Source organism: Heptranchias perlo, chromosome 8, assembly GCF_035084215.1.
Source record: "Heptranchias perlo isolate sHepPer1 chromosome 8, sHepPer1.hap1, whole genome shotgun sequence".
Lineage (NCBI taxonomy): Eukaryota > Metazoa > Chordata > Chondrichthyes > Hexanchiformes > Hexanchidae > Heptranchias > Heptranchias perlo.
The window spans coordinates 52847351-52864290 of NC_090332.1; the positions used below are offsets into that span (position 1 = coordinate 52847351).

At 41.4% G+C, this 16940-nt stretch overlaps 1 protein-coding gene across 11 annotated transcripts in view; it reads left to right on the forward strand.

Moving 5' to 3' along the window:
* Positions 1-16940, forward strand: part of LOC137324615 (AT-rich interactive domain-containing protein 1B-like) — a 648069-nt gene that overhangs the window by 614892 nt on the left and 16237 nt on the right. For all 11 annotated transcript variants that reach the window (XM_067989102.1, XM_067989104.1, XM_067989111.1 and 8 more), the window contains 3 exons: positions 2213-2332; positions 3709-3805; positions 4981-5764. In XM_067989102.1, coding sequence (XP_067845203.1) covers positions 2213-2332; positions 3709-3805; positions 4981-5764 — 1001 coding nt within the window. The remainder of the gene's footprint in view (positions 1-2212; positions 2333-3708; positions 3806-4980; positions 5765-16940) is intronic.

Here is a 16940-nt window from a genome sequence, read left to right on the forward strand (position 1 = left end):
GAATGGATGTTTGTATGTTTAGTGAGGACAGGTTTGCACTCAGCTGTGCTGTCGACTGACGTTGAATAGATTTCCGTCACTGATTAAGTTCATACATAAAGAATGGCCACTTGGGCAAGGTGATTCAGGATCTTCAAGAGAAGGCAAGAAAGTTGGAAGGAGGAGGAATATTTTTATAGCACAAGAGCACTATATTGTTTTGTCTCCATTTTTGACTGTTTCTACTGTAACAAGTTTTCCATTGTCAGCCATGTAACTGGCGATTCTTCAAAGATTCCTTTAGTATCAGTAATTTATCACGCTACTTTAAGTGTAAGTGCTGTGATAAATTACTGATGCTGTGTGAAGCAATGAACGATCATTAATTTAAGGTATTGTCTACTGCTGCTGGGTGGATCCTAAAGGGACAGCAGGATGGGCAAACATGATGAAATCACATCGGCGTCATGAATGATGCATTGGTCTCCTCAGAATTGCAGTCCTGATATAGTAGCTAAATTTGCAGATGATACAAAGCTAATGATGATGGAAGACTACAAAGCTGAACAGGATAAGCTACAGGAGGATTTGAATATACTTGTGAATTCGGCAGACAGGTGGCAGATGAAATACAATGTAGAGAAATGCTTCAGATTGGGACAAAAAGTCCAGGAAGGGACTATTATTTAAATAGAAAGAAAATAATGTGCAGGGAAAATGAGAGCGATCTGGAGGTCCTGATTGGCAATATATTGATGCTGTTGCAACAATGCTCGGTGGCAGTGAGTAAAGCAAATCAGATGTTGGGATGTATTAATATTGAGCCGAATTAGTGCGGTAATGCTGCCACTTTATAAATCATTGGTGCGACAGTACTGTTCTGGTCACCTCAGTACAAAAAGGATATTGCGACTATTGAAAAGATACAGAACTCAGCAACCAGAATGATTATGGGGCTGGAGGGATAGGTTTATGAGAAGTAACTATGTAAATTGGACGTGTTCTCACTGGAAAAGAGAAGTTGAGAGGTGATATGATTGCTATTTTTAGAATTCTAAAGGAATTAGATAATGTAGATCCTGAGCAGCTGTTTCACCTTGTTTAGAATAGTAGAACCAGAGGACATGACTTGCGCTTGAAAGAGGGTGAATTCAAAACTAATCTGCAGAAACATTATTTCAGTGAGGGCGTGGTCAATCTATGGAACAATCTAGGGAGACGGTGAAAGCAGTTAGTAGTGATTCATTCAAATGCAAATTAGATACATTTCTTTCAGAATGTAATATTTTGGGATGCAGTATATGGGTAATTTGAGACATGGTAAGTGTAGCATGCTTAGGAGGAACAGTTGACTTTGGACCACTGGGGTTTTCATGTCTGGGTCTGTTGTAGACTAATTGATAGAAATTGATTGCTATGATTAGTCTTCAGCTCTTATCATTGTATCATGTGACTACCAGAATGGTAGAAGGCAAACTAGATGGACTTTGGTCTTTTATGTTGGAGGCAGAGCTCTTTGATTCTTGCGGAAATTGTGTAGTAAACATGGTAGTAGCACTAGTAAGAGTGCCACTTCAGTGCACTGCAATGGTTATCTTTTAAGAGTCCACTTTATTTAAAGTTCTTTTGTGTCAAAGTCTGAAAATTTGATGACCTCATATTAGGCAACAGCATCCTTCTCCACATTTTATATTGTTTATAAATATACCATTTCTGTGCTATCACAGGATTGGAACCCCAAGTCTGGCTCCAGGTATAAGAGGTGAAAAGAAAAGGAGACATTGAGAAACATCCAGTGCTTCTGTGAAGGGCCTTGAGAAGTTTTTCTATGTTAAAGGCGCTGTATTGTTGTTGAGAAAGTGTGAGAGGTATACAGAGTGAGAAACATACATGATAGGAGAGTGAGAAAAAGAGTTAGGCTGATCGATAAAGCATGTAAGAACCTTAGAGAAAGAGGGGGTCCAAGAAGTGAAGGGTGAGAGATGAACAAACTCAGTTTTAAAAAAATGTTGCGAGCAATGCCATGGGAGGTCAGCCTTTCTTTTATAAATTGATACTGGCTGTATGATATGAGCATAGTATTATAGAAACAAATATGCATTATACGATTACATGCATTAAAATAGAATTTGTTCTGCGACTTAATACTTTTCACATGGATCACTAACAGGGAATTTCACACTGCAGATATTTTAGAAACAGGAAAAATAAAACTTGTGTGTGTTTGTTCTAGGCCTGAACATGGGATGGGTCCTGAAGGTAATATGGGACCTCCAGGAGGTCAGCCGAACATGATACCTTCCAACAATGACCCAAGCATGTACTCGCCAAACCGCTACCCTGCACAACAAAGGTAAATTTGAGCAAATATTGTTTTTTGGTATTAATTCAATTGATTATTAAAACATCTATGACATCAGTTTCTTTGAAATGTAGATTTTTGCCCTGCCTCTGCTTTCACTCACCTGAATTTTAGTAAGCAGACAGAACAGCTGATGCACTGCACCTCCAAACACTTCAGATGTCAACTGTGGCTCAGTTGGTAGCACTCTCATCTCTAAGTCAGAAGGTTGTGGGTTCAAGTCCCACACCAGAGACTTGAGCACATAATCCAGGCTGACACTTCTGTACAATACTGAGGGAGTTTCATTGTTGGATGTCTTTTGAATGAAACGTTAAACCGAGGCCCCGTCTGCCCTCTCAGGTGGACATAAAAGATCCCACGGTACTATTTTGAAGAAGAGCTGGGGAGTTATCCTCTGTGTCCTGATCAGTATTTATCCCTCAACCAACATCACTAAAACAGATTATCTGGTCATTATCTCATTGCTGTTTGTGGGACCTCGCTGTGCGCAAATTGGCTGCCGCGTTTTCTACATTACAATAGTGGCTACATTTTAAAAGTACTTCATTGGTTGTAAAACTCTTTGGGAAGTCTTGAGATCGTGAAAGACGCTTTATAAATGCAAGCCTTTTTACAATGAATTGTGATGTACAAAATAGATCACAGTCTCTTCAGTGTTGCTAGGTATTTTTCAAAAACTGCCTTCAATTCCCCCTGCCCCAAGAGTTGGAGGACATTTTCATTCAGCTTGCCAGCCAGAAAAGCACTATGGACCAGATACTGCAAGGGCTTCTGTTTGACCCATCCATTCTGAGGGTTTTAAATGTAAGCTTGCACAAAACACTGTTTTCACCCAGGCTACCTGTTTTAGTTTTGGCGTCTATGCCTTGACGCACTCAGCTCTTTGGAGCTTTTTTTTAAAAATAGCAATCCACATGCTGCTTGCAGTATATAAGTATAGGTGAGCACAAGATAACAACGTTATATCTTAGCTGTCATGCCAAGAAAGCTTGATGTTAATTGGAAGTATTTATGATATCAACAGTTAACATCAAGTTGCCTGACTGCTGAATTCTGTGAATTCTCTTTATCCAAGTAATTATTTTATTTACTAACTTGTTGGTAAGTATAAATTGTCTTTTCAAAATATTATGAATTTTAAAAAACAAAAATAGCTATAATTGCATAGACAATATTTACCTCAATTAAGGTGGAGACTGGAACTGATACCTTAATTGAAATTATGGATAACAAACTTTTGATTAAAATTATGGATGACTAACTTTTGGTTTGCATTCAAATTAACTTATTTTACCAACAAGAAACAGTACATTTTGCCCATCTTGGAAGATACAGAATGCTGTAATAAAACGTTTCTGTTACAGGCACGATCCTTATGGGCAACAGTACCCAGGCCAAGGTCCCCCCTCAGGACAGACGCCATATGGAGGCCATCAGGCTGGAATGTATCCTCAACAGCAGGTAAGGGAATTTGTGAAGTTGCCACAGTTGTACATAACAAAAATAAAACCATGACGTTCACATTTAAAATAAAATTAAAAGATTGTGAACAGTGATTACATTTCCCTTTTTGGTTTCTTACAACTGCTGTGTTTTAAATAATATCAAATTGCATGACATTTCCCTGTGCAATAAAGGCCGCCTCTTTACAAAAGCAGTTCTTATTAAATGAATGGCCCTTAAAGTATTAATGATCTTTTATAGAGTCATTGTTGGATAACAAAATGCTTTTTGTTAAAGAGGAAGGAAGATTTGCAGAGAATTCTGTCTATAAAATGCCAAATTTCTCACAATTACAAAAACCCATCACATTTTTTCCCTTTTGTATTCCATGATGTCACTGATGGACTGATGGCTAACTGCTCCAGAGTGGCTCCATTGAATACCATGAGGACCATCACTTGGGAACTATTATGGAAACACTTGAACCCAAGCAGTAGCATGTTTTCTGTGTGTCGGGCAGCTCTGAATTGGAAATTACAGCTACTATACTTTCAGTGAAGCTACTCTGGGGGCAATTTCCCGTCAGCCACATCATCAGAGCAATATAGCAGTGAACAGACCCAAACTGAAACTAGTGAATCTTTTTATCCCTATTGTTCTTCCTTGCATAATGGGAATGGGGGTATTTTGAACAAAAAGTCCTCCCTCTAGACTTTTGTTCCCCTTTCATTTCAGTTTTAAGTATTAACTTGGATGATGACAGGCATTAAGAATAATTGCTATATGTTCTCTCTTTAGAGTACAGAATGCTTATCCCCTTTTTGGGGAGAGGGGAAGGAGAAAACCTGTTCAGGAAAATGGGATATATTGATGTTTTGAAGATAAGCAAATTTAATCTTGATGAGTGTTTAAACACTGAAATGTCCTTTGGTTATCGTGATTAAACAGCTAGCTTTACTTTGAGCTATGGGATTCCCAGTTCCATGATACCTAATTAAATAACTACACTTTTCCTAAGTGTGCAGCTTGGTCATAATTTAGATTTTATTTCCTTGTAGATTCATTTGAAGGTACAATGTTCCTTCAACGAGTAAAATGATATGGATCCCTTAAACTCACTTTGCTTTTTTAAAATAGTATATTGAGTTCTTATGTGCACCAATATTCATCATTATTATTGTTTTGATGTGCAGAATTATAAACGGCCCATGGATGGCATGTATGGTCCCCCACCAAAGCGCCATGAGAGTGACATGTACAACATGCAGTATGGCAGCCAGCAACAGGAAATGTACAACCAATATGGAAATGCTTATTCTGGACCAGACAGAAGATCCATGCAAAGCCAGTACCCATTGACATACAATAGAGATAGGATGCAGGGTCCAGGTCCAATGCAACAACATGGAATACCACCACAAATGATGGGAGGACCAATGCAAGTATCCTCCACTGAAGGGCCACAGCAGGGCATGTGGCAATCACGGAACGATATGCCTTACCCATACCCAAACAGGCAAGGCCCCGGAGCACCTCCGCAGGCATCGCCATATGCAGGGATGAATCGCACTGATGAAATGATATTACCTGACCAGAGAATGAACCATGAAGGTCAATGGCCTTCTCATGTGAACCAGCGTCAGCCTTCATACATGTCTTCAGCTTCCATGCCTCCTATTACACGACCTTCTCAGTCCTCCTATCAGACTCCTCCTTCAATGCCAAACCACATTTCCAGGGCTCCCAGTCCAGCACCCTTTCAGCGGTCGCTAGAAAACCGGATGTCCCCCAACAAGTCCCCTTACATGTCATCCATGAAGATGCAGAAAGTTGGTCCTCCAGTTCCAGCCTCTCAGGTTGCTGTTCCACAACAACAGCCACCCCCGGTAAGACGGGAAATTACGTTCCCTCCCGGTTCAGTGGAAGCATCACAACCAGTCTTAAAAGCAAGACGAAAACTTACCTCAAAAGACATTGGTAGGTAAACTGAAAAAGCTTTTACATTTAAATGAAGTTTGAGTTCAGTGTATAGGTACTGATATGTTATCAGTGCTTTTGATGGGTTGAATGTAAATAACTCATAGTCATTAAATTGGAGATTTTGGATAACTTGCAAGTGATAGAATATGAAGGGATTTATTTTAAGCAGAATGTGGGATGAATGTTCTGTCAAATGCTAAAAGTTAGGAAATTGTGTCAGACATTTTTTTTGTTTATGCAAAGGGTGGGTTACACGTACGCTGAAGTTTTTGCTTAAGCCCAAATGGAATTGCCCCAGCTTGCGATACTTGTAAGTCAAATATTTCAGCAGCATTCCCCCAAACTGACTTCAAAAGAAAACCAAGTGTAGTCAAAATATCAGTTAGTGCTACAGTACAGGGATGAGCTGAACGGCCTTTTCACATCCCTGACTTTTATGATGTTCTAACCGTAACGTTATTTCATGCAAATATACTTGTTTTGAAACGTACATTTTCAAAATTGTGAGGGGGAAGTTTGTTCCAGACAATAGAGGCAGCAATTCAAAAGCATCATTTTGTCATCTCCATCCTGCTGCCCTGCTCTCTCCCCTCCATCCAAGCAGCTATAGTTTTCAAACAAATATTTATTTAAAGTGGATGACATGGGCCCTTTCTCTGGCACCAGAAAGGCACTTTTATGTTTAACATATGCATCAGAAGAGAACGATCCACAAATGGAGAACTGCAGCCTTCATGCACCACTCTCCTCTACTTGTGTTAATTGGTGCACAGTTGCTCAAAAAGATCTTACTATTTAAAGGAAAGTGCAATTGGAGTGACCCTGAAAATGTGGGTTTGCTGCAGGCGGGTCTCCAGAAGTCACCAGGTTTACACTGTCTGGCGAACCACTCTCTAATGGCAAGAGAATCATGCATCAACATTGTAGTTCTGGCTCAGCTCAGATGGTAACACTGTCACCTCTGCATGTGCAGGTTTGGGCACATAGTCTAAGTTGACACTTCACTGTTGTCGTTTGAATGAGACATTAAACAGAGGCCCCGTATGTCTTTGTTGATGGTTCAGTGGATACTAAAAGTCTTATGACACTACTCGGAGAAGAACAGGAGTCCCTGGTGTCCGGGTCAATGCTCCTCCCTTAATCAACAACACATTTCTGTTTGTGGGATCTGCTGTGTGCAAACAAAACTGCCAAATTTATCTACATAACCATAGTCATTGCATTTCAAAGTAATTCATTGTACATGAAGTGATTTGATGTACAAGATACTATATAAATGCAAGTCTCTGTTCAGTATAAAAGCCGTGAAGTTCAGGAGTGCATTTTTTATGAGAAACAAAATCTTGAGGGCATGCGAACAAGAGCACCTGCCTCCATAGCTGACTATTGATTTCTTTCTCTGGACAGCAAAGAAAACATTTGCAAATCCCACAGGTGTGAAGAGAGGAAGAAAAATACATAAAAAGGCAGAGAGAGAGAAAAAATACATCAATGCCTCCACTTGTGGCCCAAGTGATTGATGCAGTTTTCTGGTTTTAGCCATGATTGTTTTTGCCACAAGACAACACCTTAGGCTGAAAGTCTAATATCTAGGGTTTACTGCTCCAATATGAGGTGGTGTCAGGAAATATTTATTCCTTGGGAGAAACTTTAGCAGTGGATCCCTGTTAAGACCGGTTAATAATTTAGATTTGACTGTAAGAGATTTCTCTCTTAACATTAGCTTTCCCTATTTTTTTTATATCAATATATTTAATACCTTGTTTCTGTGCACACTTTTTTTGTCAGCCTTTGTCCACATTTCCAGTAGTAACACTCACGCCTCTTGAATCTGAAGGTTGTTGATTCAAGGCACACTCCAGAGATTTGAGCACAGAATCCAGGCTGGCACTTCAGTGCAGTACTGAGGGAGTGCTCTGCTGCCGGAGGTGCCATCTTTCGGTTGAGACATAGGAACATAGAAGTAGGAGTAGGCCATTTAGCCCCTCGAGCCTGTTCCACCATTCAATGAGATCATGGCTGATCTGCGACCTAACTCCATAAACCCGCCTGAGCCCCATCTCTTAATACCTTTGGTGAATAAAAATCTATCAATCTCAGATTTAAAATTAACAGTTGAGCTAGAATCAACTGCTGTTTGCAGGTGAGTTCCAAACTTCTACCACCCTTTGCGTGTAGAAGTGTTTTCCCTCTTCACTCCTGAAAATCCTGGCTTTAATTTTTAGGCTACGTCACCTAGTCCTGGACTCCCCAACCAGCGGAAATGGTTTCTCTCTATCTACCCTATCAGTTTCCCCTTAATACCTTGAAAACTTCGATCAAGTCACCCCTTAATTTTCTAAATTCCAGAGAATACAACCCTAGTTTGTGTAATCATAGGAACATAGGAACAGGAGTAGGCCATTCAGCCCCTTGTGCCTGCTCCGCCATTTGATAAGATCATGGCTGATCTGTGATCTAACTCCATATACCTGCTTTTGGCCCATATCCCTTAATACCTTTGGTTGCCAAAAAGCTATCTATCTCACATTTAAATTTAGCAATTGAGCTAGTATCAATTGCCGTTTGCGGAAGAGAGTTCCAAACTTCTACCACCCTTTGTGTGTAGAAATGTTTTCTAATCTCACTCCTGAAAGGTCTGGCTCTAATTTTTAGACTGTGCCCCCAACTCCTAGAATCCCCAACCAGCGGAAATAGTTTCTCTCTATCCACCCTATCCGTTCCCCTTAATATCTTATAAACTTCGATCAGATCACCCCTTAACCTTCGAAACTCGAGAGAATACAACCCCAATTTGTGTAATCTCTCCTTGTAACTTAACCCTTGAAGTCCGGGTATCATTCGAGTAAACCTACGCTGCACTCCCTCCAAAGCCAATATGTCCTTCCGTAGATGCGGTGCCCAGAACTGCTCACAGTACTCCAGGTGCGGTCTAACCAGGGTTTTGTATAGCTGCAGCATAACTTCTGCCCCCTTGTACTCCAGTCCTCTAGATATAAAGGCCAGCATTCCATTAGCCTTCTTGATTATTTTCTGCACCTGTTCATGACACTTCAATGATCTATGTACCTGAACCCCTAAGTTCCTTTGGACATCCACTGTTTTTAACTTTTTACCATTTCGAAAGTACCCTGTTCTATCCTTTTTTGATCCAAAGTGGATGACCTCACATTTGTCTACATTGAATTCCATTTGCCACAGTTTTGCCCATTCACCTAATCTATCAATATCGCTTTGTAATTTTATGTTTTCATCTCCACTGCTTACAATGCCACCAATCTTTGTGTCGTCGGCAAACTTAGATATGAGACTTTCTATGCCTTCATCTAAGTCGTTAATAAATATTGTGAATAATTAAGGCCTCAAGACAGATCCCTGTGGGACTCCACTAGTCACATCCTGCCAACGTGAATACTTACCCATTATCCCTACTCTCTGTCGCCAATTTCCTAACCAAGTCCGTACTTTTCCCTCGATTCTATGGGCTTCTATCTTAGCTAACAGTCTCTTATGTGGGACCTTATCAAATGCCTTCTGGAAGTCCACATAAATAACATCCATTGACATTCCCCTGTCCACTACTTTAGTCACCTCTTCAAAAAATTCAATCAGGTTTGTCAGGCACGACCTACCTTTCACAAATCCATGCTGGCTCTCTCTGATTAACTGAAAATTCTCGAGGTGTTCAGTCACCCTATCCTTAATTATAGACTCCAGCAATTTCCCCACAACAGATGTTAGGCTAACTGGTCTATAATTCCCCGGTTTCCCTCTCTCTCCTTTCTTAAAAAGCGGAGTGACATGTGCAATTTTCCAATCTAGAGGGACAGTTCCTGAATCTAGAGAACTTTGAAAGATTATAGTTAGGGCATCTGCAATGTGCTCACCTACTTCCTTTAAAACCCTGGGACGGAAACCATCTGGTCCTGGGGATTTGTCACTCTTTAGTGCTATTATTTTCTTCATTACTGTTGCTTTACTTATGTTAATTTTATTGAGTCCCTGTCAACATGTCCGCCATTTCCCCATTGTCAATGACAATATCCCCACTTTCGGTTTTTAAGGGGCCAACACTGCTCCTGACCACCCTCTTTTTCCTAATATAACTATAAAAGTTCTTTGTATTGGTTTTGATAACTCTCGCAAGTTTCTTTTCATACTCTCTTTTTGTAGCTCTTACTATCTGTTTTGTGACCCTTTGTTGATCTTTGTATCTTTCCCATTTGCCAGGATCTGTGCCATTTTTTGCCTTTTTGTATGCCCTTTCCTTATGTCTCATACTGTCCCTTACCTCTTTAGTTGTCCATGGCTGTTTTTTTTGGGAAGTAGAGTTCTTGCCCCTCAGGGGTATAAACCGGTTCTGTATCATGTTAAATGTTTCTTTAAACATTTCCCACTGATCATCAGTCGCTTTACCCATTTAACAGATTTGCCCAGTTTACTGTGGTCAGTCTCTGTCTCATCCCATTGAAGTCGGCCTTACCCAAGTTTAGAATCTTAGCAGCTGACTCACTTTTTTCCCTTTCAAACACTACATTGAACTCAATCATGTTATGATCGCTATTGGATACATGTTCACGCACAGTTAAGCCGTTAACTAAATCTGGTTCATTACTCATTACTAAATCTAGTATGGCTTGCCCCCTTGTTGCCTCGAGGACATACTGCTGTAGAAAACTATCCCGGACACACTCAATAAATTCACTACCTTTCTGACAGTTGCTAGTCTGCTTTCCCCAATCTATGTGAAGGTTAAAGTCCCCCATTAAGACCACTATGCCTTTCTTACATGCTTGTCTAATCTCTGCATTTATACAATCTCGCACTTCAGCGCTGCGGCCAGGGCTCCTATACACAACTCCCACTATGGTCTTAGATCCTTTCCTATTCCTCAATTCAATCCATAAAGTCTCTGTTGGCTGCTTACCCCTCGTTATATCCTCCTTTATCATTGAATTGATTTCATCTCTAATCACTAAGGCTGCGCCTCCCCCTCTTCCATTTTCCCTATCTCTCCTGTCGACCTCATAACCCGGTATTTTTAGTTCCCAATCCTGACCATCCTGCAGCCATGTCTCAGTAATAGCTATCATGTCATACCCTCCAATTTGAATTTGAACCTGTAGTTCATTTAATTTATTCCTTATACTCCGTGCATTTGTATATAGAATTCTTAGTTGGGCCACACACCCTAGCCTGACCTTCAGCTTTGATGCTGGGTTAATCGCCTTACGCCTTCTAGTTTTCACTTTATCTGTAGTGTCTAAAGTACACCTTCTTTCTGCTGCTCTATGCTTTTCCCTTTCACTTGTTCTTGAAGAACTGTTTGTACTATTTGTATAGTAAATTTCCCTTGGGTCTTCCCCTCGCTTGCTGCTCTCAACTTTACTCCCTTCTGACTCCCCGCTAAGGTTCCCATCCCCCTGCCACTCTAGTTTAAACCTTCCCCAACAGCACTAGCAAACACCCCCGCGAGGACATTGGTCCCGGTCCTGCTCGGGTGTAACCCGTCTCACTTGTACAGGTCCCACCTTCCCCAGAACCGGTCCCAATGTCCCAAGAATCTAAATCCCTCCCTCCTACACCATCCCTGCAGCCACGCATTCATCCTGTCTATTCTCCTGTTCCTATACTCAATAGCACGTGGCACTGGTAGTAATCCTGAGATCACTACCTTTGAGGTCCTGCTTTTTAATTTATCTCCTAACTCCTTAAATTCACCTTGCAGGACCTCATTCTTTTTTTTACCTATGTCGTTGGTACCGATATGGACCACGATTACTGGCTGTTCACCCTCCCCCACCAGAATGCCCTGTAGCCGTTCCATGACATCCTTGACCCTAGCAATTCCCCTTACAATTGAAACGCCTATCGGTTCCCCTTACAATTGAATCCCCTATCACTATAGCCCTGCCACTCTTCTTCTTCTCCTCCTGTGCAGCAGAGCCACCCGTGGTGCCACGAACTTGGCTCTTGCTGCTTTCCCCTGATCAGCCATCTCCCCCAACAGTATCCAAAGCAGAATATCTGTTTGAGAGGGAGATGGCCCCAGGGGACTCCTGCTCTCCCTGCCTGGTCCTTTTACTCTGCCTGGCGGTCACCCATTTCCTTTCTGCCTGCGTAATCTTTACCTGCGGTGTGACCACCTCACTGAACGTGCTATCCATGATCGTCTCAGCATCGCGGATGCTCCACAGTGAATCCACCCGCAGCTCCAGCTCCGAAATGCGGTTTGCCAGTAGCTGCAGCTGGACACACTTCCTGCACACATGGTCACCAGGGACACTGGTAGCGTCCATGACTTCCCACATAGTGCAGGAGGAGCATATCATGGGTGCGAGCTCTGCTGCCATGACTTGCCTTAGATTTACACTGCGTTCACATCTCAGACTCTCCTCCCGCTCTCAGTCTCTCCTTTTATACTGTCCTCACCTCTCGGACTCTCCTGCCTCACCTGTGACGTCGCACAGTAGTTGTTTCTTGTTGCAGGTCTGCTGCTGCTTCTATCCCCACTCTCAGTCTTCTGCTGCTCAGGTCTGCCGCCGCTCTGCGGAAGAAGTTCGGAAAAGCAAGGCAAAGCAGCACCTCCTTCTCCCACACTTACCAAACTCTGAAGTATTCACTCTGCGCTCCGCTGCACTCCGTGCTCTATAATCTCTCCTTGTATTTTAAACCTTGGAGTCCAGGTATCACTCTAATAAATCCGCGCTGCTCTCCCTCCAAGGCCAATATATCCTTCCTAAGGTGCGGTGCCCAGAACTGAACACAGTACTCCAGGTGTGGTCTAACCAGGGCTTTGTACAGCTGTAGCATAATCTTTAAACTGAGGCTCTTCTGCACTCTCGGGTGAACATAAAAGATCCCATGGCGCCATTCGAAGAAGAGCAGGAGAGTCCTCCCTCAACCAGCAAAACACTAAAACAGATGGTCTGGTCATATATTTCATTACTATTGGTGGGACCTTGCTGTGTGCAAATTGGCTTATGACAGTGACTACACTTCAAAAGTACTTAATTGGCTGTAAAACGCTTTGAGATGCCCTGATATCGTGGAAGACGCTATATCAATGAAAGTTTCTTTGCTTTACAATGAAAACTGCCTCTGGAAACTTGTTGCGTTGTAATTACACCCTCCAACCTGGAGGTGCTGCAATGTTGCCTCAGGCAGAAGGGTGTAATTACATCATGACAAGTTTACATAGAAAATTATATTATAAATGTAGATACAGGAATTTATAGTGGTAATACAAAAAATAAAGATAGAATGTATGACTTTAAAATGGGAACTCAATTACGTTACTGTGCAAGAATTTACCACCTGCACAAATCAAGTGTTAATGCTGAGTATTTTTTGATATTCACTGATATTAACAGTGTTTATAATCTTGTACACTGCGTCTCCTGCCTTTTACACACATTACCGCAAGGTTTAGTTTGTTGAGTCCTCGTTAAAAGTCAGTTATGGCTACTTTATGAAATTTTACGCAGTAATTCATTTCATACCCGATAAAACCTGACACTTGAGCCATCGAGACCATATTATGCATAAAACTACATGAGAAAGAAAGACGACATTGATTTCTTCTCTTCTCGTCAGACCTGACCTACCTTTGGAAATTGTAAGTATTCACAAGCACGGTTACAGCATGCAGTGCTGTGTTGGTAGAAGGCTGGGAGAAGGAGCAGGAAATGGAGATTGGCATATCAGAGGTGCAGCCATTAGATATGCCCATATCTCTTGCATCAGTTGTGTCACTCTAGCTACCTGGAAGGTTCAGTCTTCTTACAGTCCATCATCTGTTTGCTGTGGGAAAATACTTTAAGTTAGCCATCTTGATATTTCTTCTTTTGAGCAAGGGGTACTGCTGTTTTTTGTTCCTTAAAGTCCATGAAAATAAAATGGACGTTAAAATGTAAAAACCTGCTCCATTAATGCAATAGTGTATGTGGTGTAAATATGTTCAATGTGGTGTAAATGTATTCAATGAGATTGTCCTGTCCCATTTCTCTGTGAACAAGGATGCAATTCTACAAGTTGTGAAGAAGTGAATCACAAATTGAAGGAGTAGATGCCCTTGAGACGGCATTGTTAGCATCTTGGAAATATGCTGACCTCCTGCCTCCCTGTACCAGTGGCCCAGAGGGCCCTAAATGTGTGCTAGAAGTGTCCAGTGACATACTTGTTGTTAAGGGGCTGCTTGCTTTCAGCTTTGTTTCCTGTCACTGGTGGAGAGCCATGTAATGGCACACGACTAATACCAACCTGAAGAGCCAGTAACCTGTTCAACCCTATTCTACATGTGCCCCTATTGATGGTGTGTTCCTCATGTTTGCCACCACTCTGATGGACCACAGACCATAATACTGCTACAAGGTCTCTGAATTCCCCCCAGCAACTCAGCACTATCCTCAGTATTGCCATTTCCCACACCTTCTATGGCTTCCCTGCCAATTTATGCCAAGCATTGCCTCCTTTTAGTGGATACGAACTCAGATTTAGGTGGACATCACTGTTCCTGTTGCCCATGAGCATAGATACAAGCATGCTGCACATTGTATCATTGTAGGTTCAGCACAGGAGGGGGCCATTCGGCCCATCGTATCTATGCCAGCTCTTCGAAAGAGCTAGCCATTTAGTCCCATTCTCCTGTTCTTTCCCCATTGCCTTATAAATATTTTACCTTTGAGTATTTATCCAATTCCCTTTTGAAAGTTAATATTAAATCTGCTTCCAGCAACCTTTTCAGGAACTGCATTCCAGATCATTACAACTTGCTGCTTAAAAAATTGTTTCCTCATGTCGCCTCTGGCTCTTTTGCCAATCACCTTAAATCTATGTCCTCTGGTTACCGACCCTTCTGCCACTGGAAACAGTTTCTCCTTATTTACACTGTCAAAACCGTTCATGATTTTGAACACCTCTATCAAATCTCCCCTTAACCTTCTCGGCTCTAAGGAAAACAGCCCCAGCTTCTCCAATCTCTCCACATAACTGAAGTCTCTCATCCCTAGTACAATTCTAGTAAATCTTTTCTACACCCTCTCCAAGGTCTTAACATCCTTCCTAAACTGTGGTGCTCAGAATTGAACACACTATTCCAGCTGAGGCCAAACGAGTGTTTTATAAAGGTTTAGCATAATTTCCGTGCTTTTGTACTCTATGCCACTATTAATAGAGCCCGGGATCTCATATGCTTTTTAGCAGCCTTCGCAACTTGTCCTGCCACCTTCAAAGATTTGTGTATGTGCAGCCCCAGGCCTCTCTGTTCCTGAACCCCCTTTAAAATTGTACCATTTAGTTTATATTGCCTCTCTTCATTCTTCCTACCAAACTTCACACTTCTCTGCATTAAATTTCATCTGTCATGTGTCTGCCCATTTCACCAGTCTCTCTATGTCCTCCTGAAGTCTGTTACTATGCTCCACATTGCTTACTACATTTCCGAGTTTCGTGTCATCTGCAAACTTTGAAATTATACTGTAGGGAATTCCTTATTTTGTGTGATTCTTGGACACTGGACGAATAGTCAAGCAAAGAAAGTCACCCTTGCTCACAGTAGTTTCATTAATCAAACGTAATTATGTAATGATATAATTCATATGAGCATTCATGAAGCAAAATCAAACCATACATATGATTTTCCTTCTTAAAATCCCGTTATAAACTTAATAATTCACAACGTTATTATGTGTATGAATTGTTAAGTCATTACATATCAGGCAAATCATTAATACATATATAACCTTTAAACCAAGGCTTTTGCTCAATCGGGCCTGGAGGTTGATCAGCTCTTCAGAACTCGAGGTCCTCTTCTTGCATGATGTTCGACTGCAGTGTGCGTTCCTTGTGACTGCTGGATAGTGAAGAAGAGGCTGTTCTTCTCTCAAAGTCTTTTTATATTGTTTTTTACCAATAGGACGTAGGATTGGGAAGGGTCAATCTTTTTGTCCAATCGCTCCCTGTTGCGATGCCTCAATCATTAACGTACTTCAATGATTGACAGTTTAGGCTTTGATCATGTGACTGGAGACCCTTTGATGTAGAACAGACCATGTGCTCAAATGATGGAACGTAAAAGGCCCCTTTACTGTCTCTGTTTATGGCCTTTTATGTAGAGATAGCCCCTTATATTTCTATGCCCAGACATTCTTAATGGTCCTTATGTCTCCAATTTTGATTGCTTCACTGGCTTCAAATCCATTCCTTATACCATTTGACCATGTGTTGGATGCAATCCTGTTTGATGTTTTACAAATCCCAGTTCTTTTGAACAGATTACCAGATGGGAAGAGATGCCCCTGTTTTTTTTCACACCTATTATTGCCTTCCTGATCTGAAGCCTTTGATGTATGTCCTTGTTGTCTTTTCCTACATTACCCACTGCTGTATTGAAAAGCTTGTGCTTCCAAAAGCCTATGTGTTTTGAAAACCTGACAACGTTTCAATATTATCCATCTAGCTTATTTATTTAATAATCTAAATATCTATCCGCAGTACAATGCCTTCGATCCCGAAACTCATACTTTTCCAATGCCATCAGCGTCAGTAGGGAACAACCCAGGATTTGCAAGAACACAGTTTACCACATTACTTTGATTGCGGGTTTTCAAATGTCTTTGTTTGAAAGGGGTACCGGTAACCCTTTCCTTCAAATGTCTTTTGTTAAAGGGGTTTTGAACCCCACAATATTCTCTAATCCCAAGTGCAGGTCATTAATAGATGTCAAAAAGAGCAGTGGTGATAATACTGACCCCTGGGGAACACCGCTGTATTCTTCCCTCCGGCCTGAAAAACAGCCGTTCACCACTACTCTCTGTTTCTGTCCCCCAGTCAATTTTGTATCCACACTGCCACTATCCCTTTAATCCCGTGGGCTTTAATCTTGCTAACAAGTCTATTATGTGGTACTTTATCAAATGGCTTTTGACAGTCCGTATACACAACATCACCCGCTCTACCCTCATCATCCCTCTCCATTACTTCATCAAAGAACTCAATCAGGTTAGTCAAACACAATTTTCCTTTAACAAATCCATGCTGACTTTCATTTATTAGCCCATACTTTTCTAAGTGCCAATTTATTTTGTTCTGGATTATTGTCTCTAAATGGTTCCCCACCACTGACATTAAGCTGACTGGCCTGTAATTGCCAGGTTTATCCCTCTCCCTTTTT